This window comes from Salmo trutta, chromosome 31 (assembly GCF_901001165.1).
Source record: "Salmo trutta chromosome 31, fSalTru1.1, whole genome shotgun sequence".
Lineage (NCBI taxonomy): Eukaryota > Metazoa > Chordata > Actinopteri > Salmoniformes > Salmonidae > Salmo > Salmo trutta.
In genome coordinates, this window is record NC_042987.1 from 5,566,111 (window position 1) to 5,580,494 (window position 14,384).

Consider the following 14,384-nt stretch of genomic DNA (forward strand, 5'->3'; position numbering starts at 1 on the left):
GTAATTGTCTCCCAGCAGTAAACCATGCAGGCATGCAGACAGGATGGTGACAGGGGGAACTGTTTGGTATTCACTTACATGACCCATCCACTGAGTGACAGATGAAGGCACCTTCGTCTGGATAGGGTGTGATATCCATCCCAGTCTCTGTTTTTCTCTCTCCCCCCACTTCTTCTCTGTTTCTTTTTTTGCTCTTCATCTATTATATGTATATTTTTGTACTTTTACCCCTTTTTCTCCCCAATAGGTAGTTACAGTCTTGTCCCATCGCTGCAACTCCCCTACGGACTCGGGGGAGGTGAATGTCGAGAGCCATGCGTCCTCTGAAAAACGACCCTGCCAAGACACACTGCTCGCTTAATCCGAAAGCCATCCGCACCAATGTGCTGGATGAAACACTGTCCAGCTGGCAACCGAGGTCAGCTTGCAGGCACCCGATGCAGTGCCTTAGACCGCTGCGCCACTCGGGAGCCCCATATCTCCATCTATTTTAATACTTTTTTAGATGTCTTACTTATTCTATCCATTCACTCTCTACCACTCTCCATCTCTCTCTTCCTCTTCTCTGTGTACATATCTCTCCCATCCTCTTTTTCTGTCCCTCTCTGCTCTAGACACAGCACTGCTAACCATTATGCATCCCTCGTTCTTGTGGAGGGATGAAGGCAGAGAGAGATGAAGGCAGAGAGAAAGGGACAAGGAAGAGGGCAGGGGGTCTTGTCAAAGAAACATGACCATATCCAAAGAACACCAGATAACGGGACAAACATAACACTTCTTTGTTGGCTACATTGTTTGATATCATTTAAGACTCTAGACTTCAGGAAATGGCAGTTACGGTTTTCAAAAATGCTAAATGCTCCAACTTCCTGAGGGGGAATTTGACTGGACCTCCGGACCTCCCCCCTTACATCAGCATCACCTTATCAGAAAATCCTAGGGAGAGCCCTGATTGTTAATACATTTAAACATACAGTGAGCTCCAAAAGTATTAGGATAGTGATGCATCTTTAGTTGTTTTGGCTCTGTACCCCGGCACCTTGGATTTGAAATGCACCCATACATCTTTAGTTGTTTTGGCTCTGTACCCCGGCACCTTGGATTTGAAATGATACAATGACTACATCATTTTATTCACGATCAATATTCACGATTCATTCAGGATTATCCGTAATCATGGTAGCATCCACATTCATGTAGAAGTGTTTGGAAACATATTCTATTCTTATTTAAATTAAAGTGTCTCCAAAATGACACAATACATTATTTACCATTAATTTCTATTGGGCACAATATAATCTGAAACACAACCAAAAAAACAGCAAATGCATCCAACAAATTTGTAGAGTCACATGCTCAATGTAGTCATTGTGTGCTATGAATATAGGACCAAATACCAAATACTTTTTACGACTTTAATACACACATACAGTAAGTGAATTTGTGCCAATTCTTTTGGTCTCCTAAATGGGGGGACTATGTATAAAAAAAGTGCTGTAATTTCTAAACGGAATTTCTAAATGAAATCTGACAGTCTGCACTTTAACCTCATTGTATCATTTCAAATCCAGGTTCTGAGGTACAGAGCCAAAAGAACATCAAAATGTGTCACTGTCCCAATACTTTTGTAGTTCACTGTATTTCTAGTTAGCTAAGAGGAGCCAATTACCAGGTACCCATTCCTACTGAGGCAGTCTTCATTTGCCTATGATTTTAACAATGTGGGAGAAGGTCAGGTAGTTGTGTGGACAGTGTTTCTTCAGCCACTTGCAGACGTCCTGTTGGGTCCACAGCACCGCTGGATGCGAGAAGGTGTGTATTCAGTATGTCTCATACAGATAAAGTGAAGGTATGTATAACTGCAATTGTGTGACACTTAGATTATGATAAGCAATGGATATTCTATTATTATGCATTACTTTATCTAAAAACTAGATTCTTTATATTCCATATCTCTTCTTAATATTTGTACAGCAAGTAAATACATCATATCTTTAAAACCCTTTTCCATAACATATCGAAAACAAACAACATATCCATGATATGACAAAGTAAACAAACAAAGAATGCAAGTGTCTGTACATATCTACCGTATGCATTTCCAAAATCAAAAACAAAAGTATTAGTGTATTTTCCATTTAACAGTCAAGTTGTTTCATCATTCAGACAGTCAAAGTCAACTGAAGGGAGGGATAGAGGGAGGGGAGGAGGTATGGAGAGAGTAGCCTCACAGAGTTTATAAACCCAAAGGCACAACGTCGCAAGACCTCTGGGGAATGCTTGCAAAGCAGACCAGGCCAAGGTTTGGGGTTAGAGAGCAGCTCTAAATGAGATAAAATAGATAAGACAAATTATTTCTTAGTTGTTGTTCATTTAAAGGCACAACCTAGATTCGAGCCAATGTTGAACATGTTACTACACCCAATGACATGTTTCTGCGCATGAGCTTAGCTAGCCAACTTTGCCATGACATCGCCTGTGTGATCGGGGATTTCTATTTGAGAAGCAGTTTTTGCTGCCTATCTTCATAATGTACTGACTTTGGCAGCCTGTTCCTCAGGACAGTTCAGTGCACAACCATAGAAGACCTACTCCCCTTTACCATCGTTTCTGAAACGGGAAACTCCGTTTTCTGAGTGAAACAGAACCACATATATCGGCAATACTTCTTTCTTCAAAGGATCCTAATTCTATCTGATTACTAGTTAGTTTATGAAGCACCGTACAGCACAACAGTAGGCTGCTTGGATGTCTGCACTCACAGTGTGACAGTAACAGTTCCAGCTCTACAGTATATACCCTGTTGCCTTTCAATGACAAATTGATTACTTGGGCAACCAGGTGTGTGGAACATATCTTATTGATCAGTTACAATAACGGATCAATGAGACAGAGACAGATAGAGAGAGAGACAGATAGAGAGACAGAGACAGACAGAGACAGAGACACAGGGGGAGAGATAGACAGAGAGAGAGAGAGACAGAGAGAGCAAGGGTAAAACCAGCAGGATAGGAGCCCTCAAGGACTAACGTTTTGCACTCCTGATATTAAGGGGAAATACACAAAATAGATGTAGGATAAGTATTATTTTTACACAATAGAGTTATAACTACAGTATACTATTACTGAATCATGGGAGATGTAGGCATTTGACTCATTCTGCTAGAAAATAACCAGTCCTTCTGGCCAGCTACATCCTGTTCCGATTATTGCTTTATCAAATACAGCTATGGCAAAAACATTTACACCAAATCATAGCATGTTCTCTCAATTCCCTTTGTTTATAAAAAGCTAAATGTATAGATAGATCTACATTATATTCAGCTCTACAGCCTATATTACTCTAGAACGTTCATATATATATATATATATGTTTGTCGTAGACATGGTTCATTGACAGTACAAAGAGATGATCTGGGAGGTGACATTCTGTACATCGTCATGACTTTATAAAAGAAAGGAAGAGACTATACTTTGGGGAGAGGGTGCTCATGTAGGCAATGATGTACTTGATACTGTATGAATTAGATCTATCAAAACTATATAGATATTCCAAAATGAAAATCCTGAGGGGAAAAGATACATTGTGAACAGGGTTATGACGTGAGTATCATACAGAGACATTGACATTCAGTAGTCCCATTTTCTCTCCACCCAACTTGGAATGAGCCACCCACTGTAATGTACTACATTGATTGATGAGTAATAATTCTCCTCCCTGCACCCACAATGAAAGAAGAAACCCAGAAAGGGGGAATCTCGTGTAGTTATAATAATATAACTTGCAAATTGATTTGTCTACAATGTCAACGTCAGTTCATACATCTTTTCTCTATGTCACAGTCTGTGCTCTTTTATTCAGCAGTTCATTGTCTCTCTCTCCAGTTCTCTCTCTCTCACTCTGTCGCTCCTCGTTTAAACCAGTTTGGCCTTGTTGAATGGGAATCCTCCTTCAGTCTGTTTGTCATGTAGAAAATAGACTCTTCTCTCCCCTCTTCAGTTCTCTCCTTTTACAGCCCAGTTCTGCTGTCACATATCTGGAGCGAGCAGGTCCTCCCATAGCTACTGGTGACGTATTGTTTCAGCGAAGGAAAAAGGGATCCAGAAAGGGATGAGCTAAGAAAGGTTTCCAAAGGAGGCTGCCAGGAGGGAGAGAGATCGAGAGGCAAATTCATTATTTAGATATGGATAGAAGGAACAGTGGGGTTGGGGTTAGATGGGCATCACTGGGTGTCTTTCACACCCTGATACCCAATTCCAAAACACACACACACACACACACACAAACACACACACACACACATCCAGAACCCTTGCCTCCGTATGACCTCTCTTCAAACTCTGTCAACCTGGTTGCATTTAGAATTCTTTCTGAAACAGGAGTCTGTAGAGTGGAACCTCATGTTCACAGAAACAGGAGTCTGTAGAGTGGAACCTCAGGTTTACAGAAACAGGAGTCTGTAGAGTGGAACCTCAGGTTCACAGAAACAGGAGTCTGTAGAGTGGAACCTCAGGTTCACAGAAACAGGAGTCTGTAGAGTGGAACCTCAAGTTCACAGAAACAGGAGTCTGTAGAGTGGAACCTCAGGTTCACAGAAACAGGAGTCTGTAGAGTGGAACCTCAGGTTCACAGAAACAGGAGTCTGTAGAGTGGAACCTCAGGTTCACAGAAACAGGAGTCTGTAGAGTGGAACCTCAGGTTCACAGAAACAGGAGTCTGTAGAGTGGAACCTCAGGTTCACAGAAACAGGAGTCTGTAGAGTGGAACCTCAGGTTCACAGAAACAGGAGTCTGTAGAGTGGAACCTCAGGTTCACAGAAACAGGAGTCTGTAGAGTGGAACCTCAGGTTCACAGAAACAGGAGTCTGTAGAGTGGAACCTCAGGTTCACAGAAACAGGAGTCTGTAGAGTGGAACCTCAGGTTCACAGAAACAGGAGTCTGTAGAGTGGAACCTCAGGTTCACAGAAACAGGAGTCTGTAGAGTGGAACCTCAGGTTCACAGTCTCTCTGTGCCTAAAACCATTCTCATATCAAACTCATTGACCTCTATGAACGGTTGATTTCTGTGACAGCTACACTTTTGCCCCTGCCTCAAATGACAACAAAGGACGCTCGGAAGACTATATTTTATATCGGAGGAATAAAAAACAAAAAAGGAGACATTTGACATTTGAGTTATCCCTCCCCTGATATGGAGAGAATAACAGCCCCCCTGTCTCTAAGACATGGCCCAATCAAACATGGCATTGGAATGAAACACACCCTGAGACAGAGACACAGGGAGAGACTGGGTTAGCAGGTAGAGACAGAAAGGCAGACGGGATTGAGGGGGTGGCCTGAGATTGTTCAGGTAAAGAGGTGCTTTCTCTCAGATATAAACACATCAGAGACTAGGGAGAAGAGAGAAAGCGGAGAGGCGAACGAAGTGGTTTCTGAGAAAATGTGTGTTTGAGTAAAAATGTCATGTTCTTTTTTAGTTTATTTCTGAGCCTCCCACAGATAGATTACTCTGCTGCTGCTGTAAGAGTCCAGAGGCTGGAGCAGGAAGCAGGGAGGTATGCAGGCCTGAGGATGAACATTGAATCAAATACACAATGTTTACTCAGGGCTTTTGTTAACAAACTCCTACCCATGCACACTTGGTGGTAACGGTCTGGAGAGAAAAAGAAGTTCAAAGAAGAGAGAATAAGAAGGAAGACAGAAAAGGTGAGAGAAGCAGAACTGAGAGTATGGCATACATTTAAAAAACACTGGAGGTCAAATCTAAAAACAACAAAGAAGTTGAGAGAAAGAGCCATGTCTCAGTAGTGTTAACAAACCCCAAGCTAGATCCATTCAGTCAAGTCGTTGTACCTTAAAAACGACCTCTCTTTAAGTAACAGAGCAATCAATGTTAAATATCATGTTCATTTCTGTCAGATGAATCTGAAATTACAGTGTATGAATCGCCAGGCTGAAATTCTCTGTTAAACCTCCTACACTCAACTTTCCTCCCTCCACTTTATCCTGTCCTCATCCCAACACTCACTATCACCCCTCCCTCACCTACTTCCCCTTAACGCCGTTTTCACCTCCATCCCTAATCCCCTTTTGTCCCATCTCTCCCTCACCTCTCCTCCCAACCACCCTCTTGGTTATCAGGTGTTTTATGAGGCCACTCAATTAGCTATCTGATAGGACACAGTCAATGCCTGTTGAACTGTCTTTCCCTGTATCTCTTCCCCTGTATATCTCTCTCTCCGTCTCCCTCTCTCTTTCTCTGTCTTGCTCCTTCTCTCCCCCTGTATCTCTTCCCCTGTATGTCTCTCTCTCTGTCTCCCTCTCTCTTTCCGTCTTGCTCCTTCTCTCCCCCTGTATCTCTTCCCCTGTATATCTCTCTCTCTGTCTCCCTCTCTCTTTCCGTCTTGCTCCTTCTCTCCCCCTGTATCTCTTCCCCTGTATGTCTCTCTCTCTGTCTCCCTCTCTCTTTCCGTCTTGCTCCTTCTCTCCCCCTGTATCTCTTCCCCTGTATATCTCTCTCTCTGTCTCCCTCTCTCTTTCCGTCTTGCTCCTTCTCTCCCCCTGTATCTCTTCCCCTGTATGTCTCTCTCTCTGTCTCCCTCTCTCTTTCCGTCTTGCTCCTTCTCTCCCCCTGTATCTCTTCCCCTGTATGTCTCTCTCTCTGTCTCCCTCTCTCTTTCTCTGTCTTGCTCCTTCTCTCCCCCTGTATCTCTTCCCCTGTATGTCTCTCTCTCTGTCTCCCTCTCTCTTTCCGTCTTGCTCATTCTCTCCCCCTGTATCTCTTCCCCTGTATGTCTCTCTCTCTGTCTCCCTCTCGCTCCTTCTCTCCCCCTGTATCTCTTCCCCTGTATGTCTCTCTCTCCGTCTCCCTCTCTCTTTCCGTCTTGCTCCTTCTCTCCCCCTGTATCTCTTCCCCTGTATGTCTCTCTCTCCGTCTCCCTCTCTCTTTCCGTCTTGCTCCTTCTCTCCCCCTGTATCTCTTCCCCTGTATGTCTCTCTCTCTGTCTCCCTCTCCTTCTCTTCCCTTCTTTTTCTCTCATTAATTAAGAGTCTATTGACACACCTGTGAGTCAATCTAAGTAACAAAATAAAAAAATCCCCATCAAAATGTGTCAGTTTGAGATAGATATATCTGTTTTGCATGGGCTGCGTCTCAATCCACCACATCGGCCTATGTCGGCCTTCCACATCTGCAGGGAAAGGTGGCCGAGCTACAGCGGTGTTTCTAAGACCATGAGACGTCCTCAAAATCGGTCTTCTCACGAAAACATCTGTAGCATCCGAACGGTTAAGGAAAGATGAGAGTCTCACGAACACGTTCTCTGTTCTGCTCCAATACCTTCACAAGTGTCAGGGGACTCGTCTGAAGGTAACCTGGTACCGGTAAAAAAAAAAATGAATGTAGGTATTAAGGTAGCTTTGTGCCAACAAAAAAGGGGGTTAAATGTGTCCAAAAAACAAAAATATTTCCTGAGCTTTCTTATATCTCCTAGATATAGGACAGATACTTCAAAACCTTATTCCTTATGATTTATTTTTTTACTGTCTATTTTGCCATTTATGAATGTGTAATTCAATGCATGTCTATGGGCTATAGCAGTAAGTGTTTTTATACCTACAGGGGTCCTAAAATTCTAAATCAAATAGCTAAATGATCCATGACCTTCTTAAAACATTTCCATATGATAGCTCAGTAGAACCTCCCTCTGTGTAGAATATCTGGCATTGGACAGATCTGGCTACGGACATTCACCATGTACACTGAGTGTAGAAAAAACATTAAGCACACCTTTCCATGACATAGACTGACCAGGTGAATCAAGGTGAAACTAGGTTCCCTTATTGATGTCACTTGTTAAATCCACTTCAATCAGTGTAGATGAAGGGGAGGAGACAGGTTAAAGAAGGGTTTTTAATGAGTGTGTATGTGTGCCATTCAGAGGGTGAATTTGCAAGACAAAAAAATTTAAGTGCCTTTGAACAGGGTATGGTAGTAGGTGCCAGGTGCATCGGTTTGTGTCAAGAACTGCAACGCTGCTGAGTTTTTCATTCTCAACAGTTTCCCGTGTGTATCAAGAATGGTCCACCACCCAAAGGACACCCAGCCAACTTGACACAAATGTGGGAAGACATGGTCCAGCATCCCTGTAGGACACTTTTGACACCTTGTAGAGTCCATGCCCCGACTAATTGAGGCTGTTCTGAGGGCAAGATTGGGATGCAACTCAATATTAGGAAGGTGTTCCTAATGCTTGGTATACTCAGTGTACTGTCTAATGATGAGAGGTTTTAACATTGTCTAGTTGGTAACAACAGACAGACAGCAGCCTACTGCTGTGTTCTATAGCTCCAGCAGACTGTCATTAGCAGCTGAATCCAGGTTAGCACATAGTGACTGTAGCTGACTATTGATGTCTGGATAAGTGTGTTTATGGAACACATTACACACACACACGTGCACAGACGCATGCTCACACACACACACTCTCCTCACCTCTGCTGAGCAGTTGCAGGTTGCGGACCTCTTCTCTGACTTGTAGCTGAAGGACCTGCTGTAGAACCTCCTGTCTCAGTGTCTCCTGGACAATGCCCATCCTCTCCAACTTCTCCCCGTTCAACCTCAGCAATGCACGACCTGGGGGGGGGGGGGGGGAGACTGACTATGTTAGAATAACCTCAGCAATGCACGACCTGGAGAGAGAGGGGAGGGAAGAAAGAGAGATAGTCTCTCTCTATGTTAGAACAGGTGTAGCACATGGGGATCATTGATTCCACTCTCTCTTATCTCTTAAGACATGGTTTTAGAAAGGTAGTGATCATTTTTCATGCAGTATGGAAATGTGTAGGTGGCTCAACTTACCCTGTCCCGCGACTCAAGCTACAGCACTCCTGGTTGTGCCAAGAGACCACTTTCTTTGGACAAGCTATGTTTTCAAAACTGTCATGTTTACATGAATTCTGATTATTTCCAGGGATACACAACATCCTGAAATATATGTATGTATCTTTGTTAGAAAGAATACTATATTTCCCTTGATGGAGTGGTGCTGAATGTAAAAAATGTCTCAACCTACCCCATTCTCCCCTACTGCTTGACTACAGGTAACTGCCAAAATAAAGGAGCAAATGAGGGATACAAAGTATATTGAAAGCAGGTGCTTCCACACAGGTGTAGCTTCTGAGTTAATTAAGAAATTATCATCCCATAAGGCTGAGCACCCCATTGGATACCATAGCTAGAACAAGAGATCTCAACGCCTTTGAAAGAGGGGTCCCAAAGGAGCATAGGGGGTTTAAAGAGTGTGCAGCCAGCTCACCCGTAATACAAGTTAGTGTTTGACGTCCATCCATGTCTGAGGACGTTGGGAGACGACGTGGACACTGGCCACTAGGGGCAACAGTGAGCGCTGTTACCTTTAGGTAGGTTTCGGTTTTGCTAAGGCATGGTAGATGGACGTAAGCATCTGCCTCTGTTTCCAAAGGTTTCATGTTTGAATTCAGCAATAGAAAGTTGTTTTTGACATTTTTTGTTTTAAGCCTATCCCTAACCTTAATCCCTTACGTAAACCATTCGGAGGTAACGCCTAAACATAACATCAAACACTTAGAAGCTTGACATTTGGAACAACTTTGATATTTGACATTTTAGAAACATGATGAACGTTTAATTCTGAGGTGAGAGCTGGTAGGTGTGTCTGTGTCAGTCACCAGATCTCAACCCCATCAACAAAGCTCCAAATAATGGGATTTCTCTCGGGAGAATGGTGTCGCCTCCTTTCAATAGATTTCCAGACACTTGTAGATTCTATGCCACGGTTCATTGAAGCTGTTCTGGCCTGTGGTGGCCCAATGCCCTATTAAGACACTTTATGTTGGTGTTTCCTTTATTTTGGCAGTTACCTGTTGTTGGGCCCAAGCTTGCTGTACATTATTGAAACCAATTCAGTCTTTCTACAAACATGCTCTCAAGGTGCTTGATAAAAAAGTCCAATAGCCAACACCATTGGAACATCCTCAGAAAGCATGAGCTGGCTTTCCGAGTTGCGCAGTTGTCTAAGCCACTGCATCGCAGTGTTAGCTGTGCCACTAGAGATTCTGGGTTAAGTGGGCATTGTGTCAAGTAGCAGAGCGGCTTGGTTGGGTTGTGTTTCAGAAGAAGCACGGCTCTCGACATTTGCCTCTCCCGAGTCCGTACGGGAGTTGCAGCGATGAGACAAGACTGTAACTACCAATTGGATACCTACAAAAATTGGGGAGAAAAAGGGTCCAAAATAAATAAATAAAAAATAATAAAATGAAAGCATGAGCTACTGATCTGGGAAAGTCTTGTGAAATACAGACGCATGTCTTGTTTTCAAGATCCTATATGGCCTGGCTCCCCCTCCACTTAGTGCCTTCATCAAGCAGAACATTCATGGCAGCAGATCCACAAGGTCTGCCATGAGAGGTGATGGATACTGTAGTTCCCAATAAGGAAAAGCATCTTCAGTCAGACGGCTTTCTCTGTGAGAGCTTCCCATGTCTCTTACACACTGCCTTCAGACACAGGTAACTGCGCTACCTTCCGCGTTTTCACAAAGAACCCAAAGACATGGCTAAAGGACAATCAGGTGTGTGAACACAATCTATAGCTGTTTATAGCTGCTTTCCATGTTGTCTGTAGCTTGAACTGTGTAGACGTTGTCTTTTTGTTTGATTGCTTTTTATGTTATTGCTGTCGTTATTGCTGTTGCATGTTACTGTACGTATTGGATCGTTAAAAGACACATCTCAAAAAATATAAATGCGCTTACCACAATCAATTTCAATAGAAAGTTTGAAAAAATAGATACGATTCTGCAACTATGAAGAGGTAAATGCTTGTCTATTATGGAAAAATCACATTGATTAACTCTTTGGTCCTATCACAGTTTACTTACTAATGGCGCTGCCTACTCCAGATGACTCGTTTTTTTAAATCATATGAGCCAAAAATATTTCATTTTATTTGGAATGCTAAGCCAGGCATATGAGTTTGGGGTCTAAAATGAGGAAATATTAAAGCTTTAAACCTCTCACTATAAGCTTCACTCATACATAAGTTATACTTAAACCGAAAATGGTTCTCCAGTAGATAATTAAGAAAGGCTCATCCTTTGTAAAAGAAATTCCTTTTTGCCAATTAACAGATTAAACATTCTCATTTATGACTAATTAAAAATTAAATGTTGTTAAAATTATCCCTCTTTCTTAAACAAGTCATGCAGAGTTTGTTACAATTCAGTTTCATCCTCCAGAAAAGATAACATTTTTTCTAAAATCTGTCTATGTTTCAACTCAAATATACTGATTAATAAAAAAAAACATTCTTTATGAATTTTTTAATTTTTATTGTATTATATTTACTAATGATATTACAAATATAAATGTAGTTTTGTCACATATGCAGCTATCGAAAATACATGTGAATGTCTGCTCAATCCAAACTTACAACCAACTGATTGCAGCATTACCACAAACATGGAGGAGGCAAGAGGAAGAGGGAGAAGGTAGGGAACTTGTTTGCCTGCCATATATTAAAGATACAAATTGGTTGAAAGGAACTGGCATAAATAGAAAAATATACCCGTTTCATTTCAGGAGAAAAAATGTTGACAGGTGCACCATACAGGTTACAAAATACATGGGAAGAGATTGTCGATGTACCAATTCCATGGCACATGGTTTATGAACTGGTAAAAAACAACACCGAGTTTTTCTATTTAAATTATTATACAAAATTCTTGCCACCAACAGATTGCTATATATATGTGGCATACAACCATCTCAGCTCTGTAGATTTTGCTGTGAAGAGACAGAATCACTTGATCATTTATTCTGTTATTGCCACTATGTAGCTTGTTTCTGATCACAGGTTCAGGAATGGTTAAAAAAAATCACAACACGCACTTAAAATTAACTTTACAAATAGTAGTGTTGGGCGATTTGGAAAGCCATAGTCAGTCAATAACTAATATAATAACACTCGTAGGAAAGGTTCTAATCTTTAGCTCACATCTGGGGATCTTTGGATCTGTGGATACTATACGATTATAAAGTTTCAAAATGATGTAAAACATCACAACACAATTGAAAAATATATGGCACATGGAAGCCAAATGAGGTCTATGGTGATAGGTGGGATGGGCTGAGAGTGGCTGAGGGTTGATATTAAAGAGCTTATGTTTGGTCATGTTTTATTGTTATGTGATTGCTGTATATAAAAGTACCATGTCTGTCAAATGTGTATGTAAAATGTATGTATATGTAGCAGAAAAGCTGTAAAAAAACAAACAAGATGTGTCCTCTGAAAAGGGGGGTTAATAAAATCCAAAATAAAAAGTGTTGCTTGTCATTAGTTGCTCTATATGTGCTCATTGTCTGTCTGTATTGACATTTTCATTATTTTTAATAACCTGCCAAGGGACTGCAGTCGAAACTGAGCTGTGGATGTGTGAAACTCACTCCTCAGCCTGAATTGTCTCCACTTGCACTGCAAAATAGCTAGCTTTTCTGTGGTGCTGACTGGCAAGACGCTTTGGGAGGGCAGTCTTGTGTGCTAGCACGGCAAAGGTCCTGGGTTTGAGCCTCAGTACCAGAATCAGGAGGAAGTGGTACTTGCTAAGCACACTGCGTGACATTTGTTATGTAGGCAGTGCTTTTACTTTGTGTGTGTAATGGAGTGCAGATGCATGTGCTGTGTGTGTGTGTGTGTGTGTGTGTGTGTGTGTGTGTGTGTGTGTGTGTGTGTGTGTGTGTGTGTGTGTGTGTGTGCTGTTATTCCTGCTGATGTATAGCTAAGCGTTAACTGCGTTTTCTCTGCTTTACCCACGAGTCGTTGAATTAATGACAGCGAGCAGGACAGCTCAATGAGGTTTTTTCAGCCAGATGATTTACTGAGGACGTCTCAACTAGAGCACCAAGGAGCTGGACTCCCAGGGCCTCACACATTTAACATACCATTAACCACAGTAAGCATCCCGCTTTACGCAGGGAGAGAGAGGGGATGACAAACACACAGACCAGAGATGACACATGCGTTATACACACGCGTGGGCACGCGCTTCCGAACGGTAGGGGATTGTCCTTCAATCATTCAGAGAGTGCGGGAATCCATCATAGCTGTAGCAGCCCAGAGTGAGGTCTACATGATAATTAGACACATTACTCATACTGTTAGCTCTCCTAATCAATCCATCCATTTTCATTTACCGCTGGACATTGACACAGGGCAAAAACCCAGCATAGACACACACACAGTCATCCACACAACTGCACACACAGTCATCCACACAACCGCACACACAGTCATCCACAGGCACACACACATAGTCACAGGCACACACACATAGTCACAGGCACACACACATAGTCACAGGCACACACATATAGTCACAGGCACACACACATAGTCACAGGCACACACACATATAGTCACAGGCACACACACACACACATAGTCACAGGCACACACACACACACACAGTCACAGGCACACACACACACACACACATAGTCACAGGCACACACACACATAGTCACCGGCACACACACATAGTCACCGGCACACCCATATAGTCACAGGCACACACACATAGTCACAAGCACACACACATAGTCACAGGCACACACACACAGTCACAGGCACACACACATAGTTGCACGCTGGCTTGCGAGCAAGTGACAATACAAAACAAAAACAAGCCTCTGATCTCAGAGCTGGCAGATACATCCAACTCATCTCTTCTCCTCTTCTCTCCCTCCCTCCATACCTACTTCTCTCCATTTCAGGAAGTATAGAAGTTATCGGGCTAGTTGATAGGAGGGGGAGGCCACTCACTGCTCCTCCAGGGAGAACAAACAAACACACCAACCAACCACCACTCTCCTCTCTCTCTGTCTTATCTCACTTTACACTGGACAAGGCCTTGGGTATCCCCTTGATGACATCACTTACACCAGCTCCCTGTCTTCCTCACCATTGTCAGCGTTATACACAAGCAACACAGGTAGCCTTTTACTGTTCTACTAACACTCATTCTATAAGGGACCCCAGAGCAGGACCAGCCAGACCAGGACAAGACGTCCTTGACCCACATACTGATGGATGGCTGGAGGGCACACACAATACCTCCAATTAGGGCACCCCTGTGGCATGCACACACTCCTCTGAAGAGCTGAATCACCACACTAAGAGAGAGAGGGAGAAGGAGAGAGAGAAGGAGAGAGAGAGAGAGAGCACTGTTTGGCTGCTCTGTACCTCCAGGAAACATTTTCTTTGACAAACAGCAAGGTCACCAGAAATAATACATCTCTCTCTCTCTGTGTGTGTGTGTGTGTGTATGTCAGGGGCATTGTTCCTGCT

At 42.8% G+C, this 14,384-nt stretch overlaps 1 protein-coding gene across 1 annotated transcript in view; it reads right to left on the reverse strand.

The window, feature by feature from the left end:
* Window positions 1-1,918: 1,918 nt before the first annotated feature.
* LOC115169388 (sterile alpha motif domain-containing protein 10-like) overlaps window positions 1,919-14,384 on the reverse strand; it is a 106,164-nt gene continuing 93,698 nt past the window's right edge. Inside the window, exons 4-5 of the mRNA XM_029724958.1 lie at window positions 8,496-8,636; window positions 1,919-4,139 (exon numbers count right to left, since the gene is read on the reverse strand). Coding sequence (XP_029580818.1) covers window positions 4,117-4,139; window positions 8,496-8,636 — 164 coding nt within the window. The 3' untranslated portion in view covers window positions 1,919-4,116. The remainder of the gene's footprint in view (window positions 4,140-8,495; window positions 8,637-14,384) is intronic.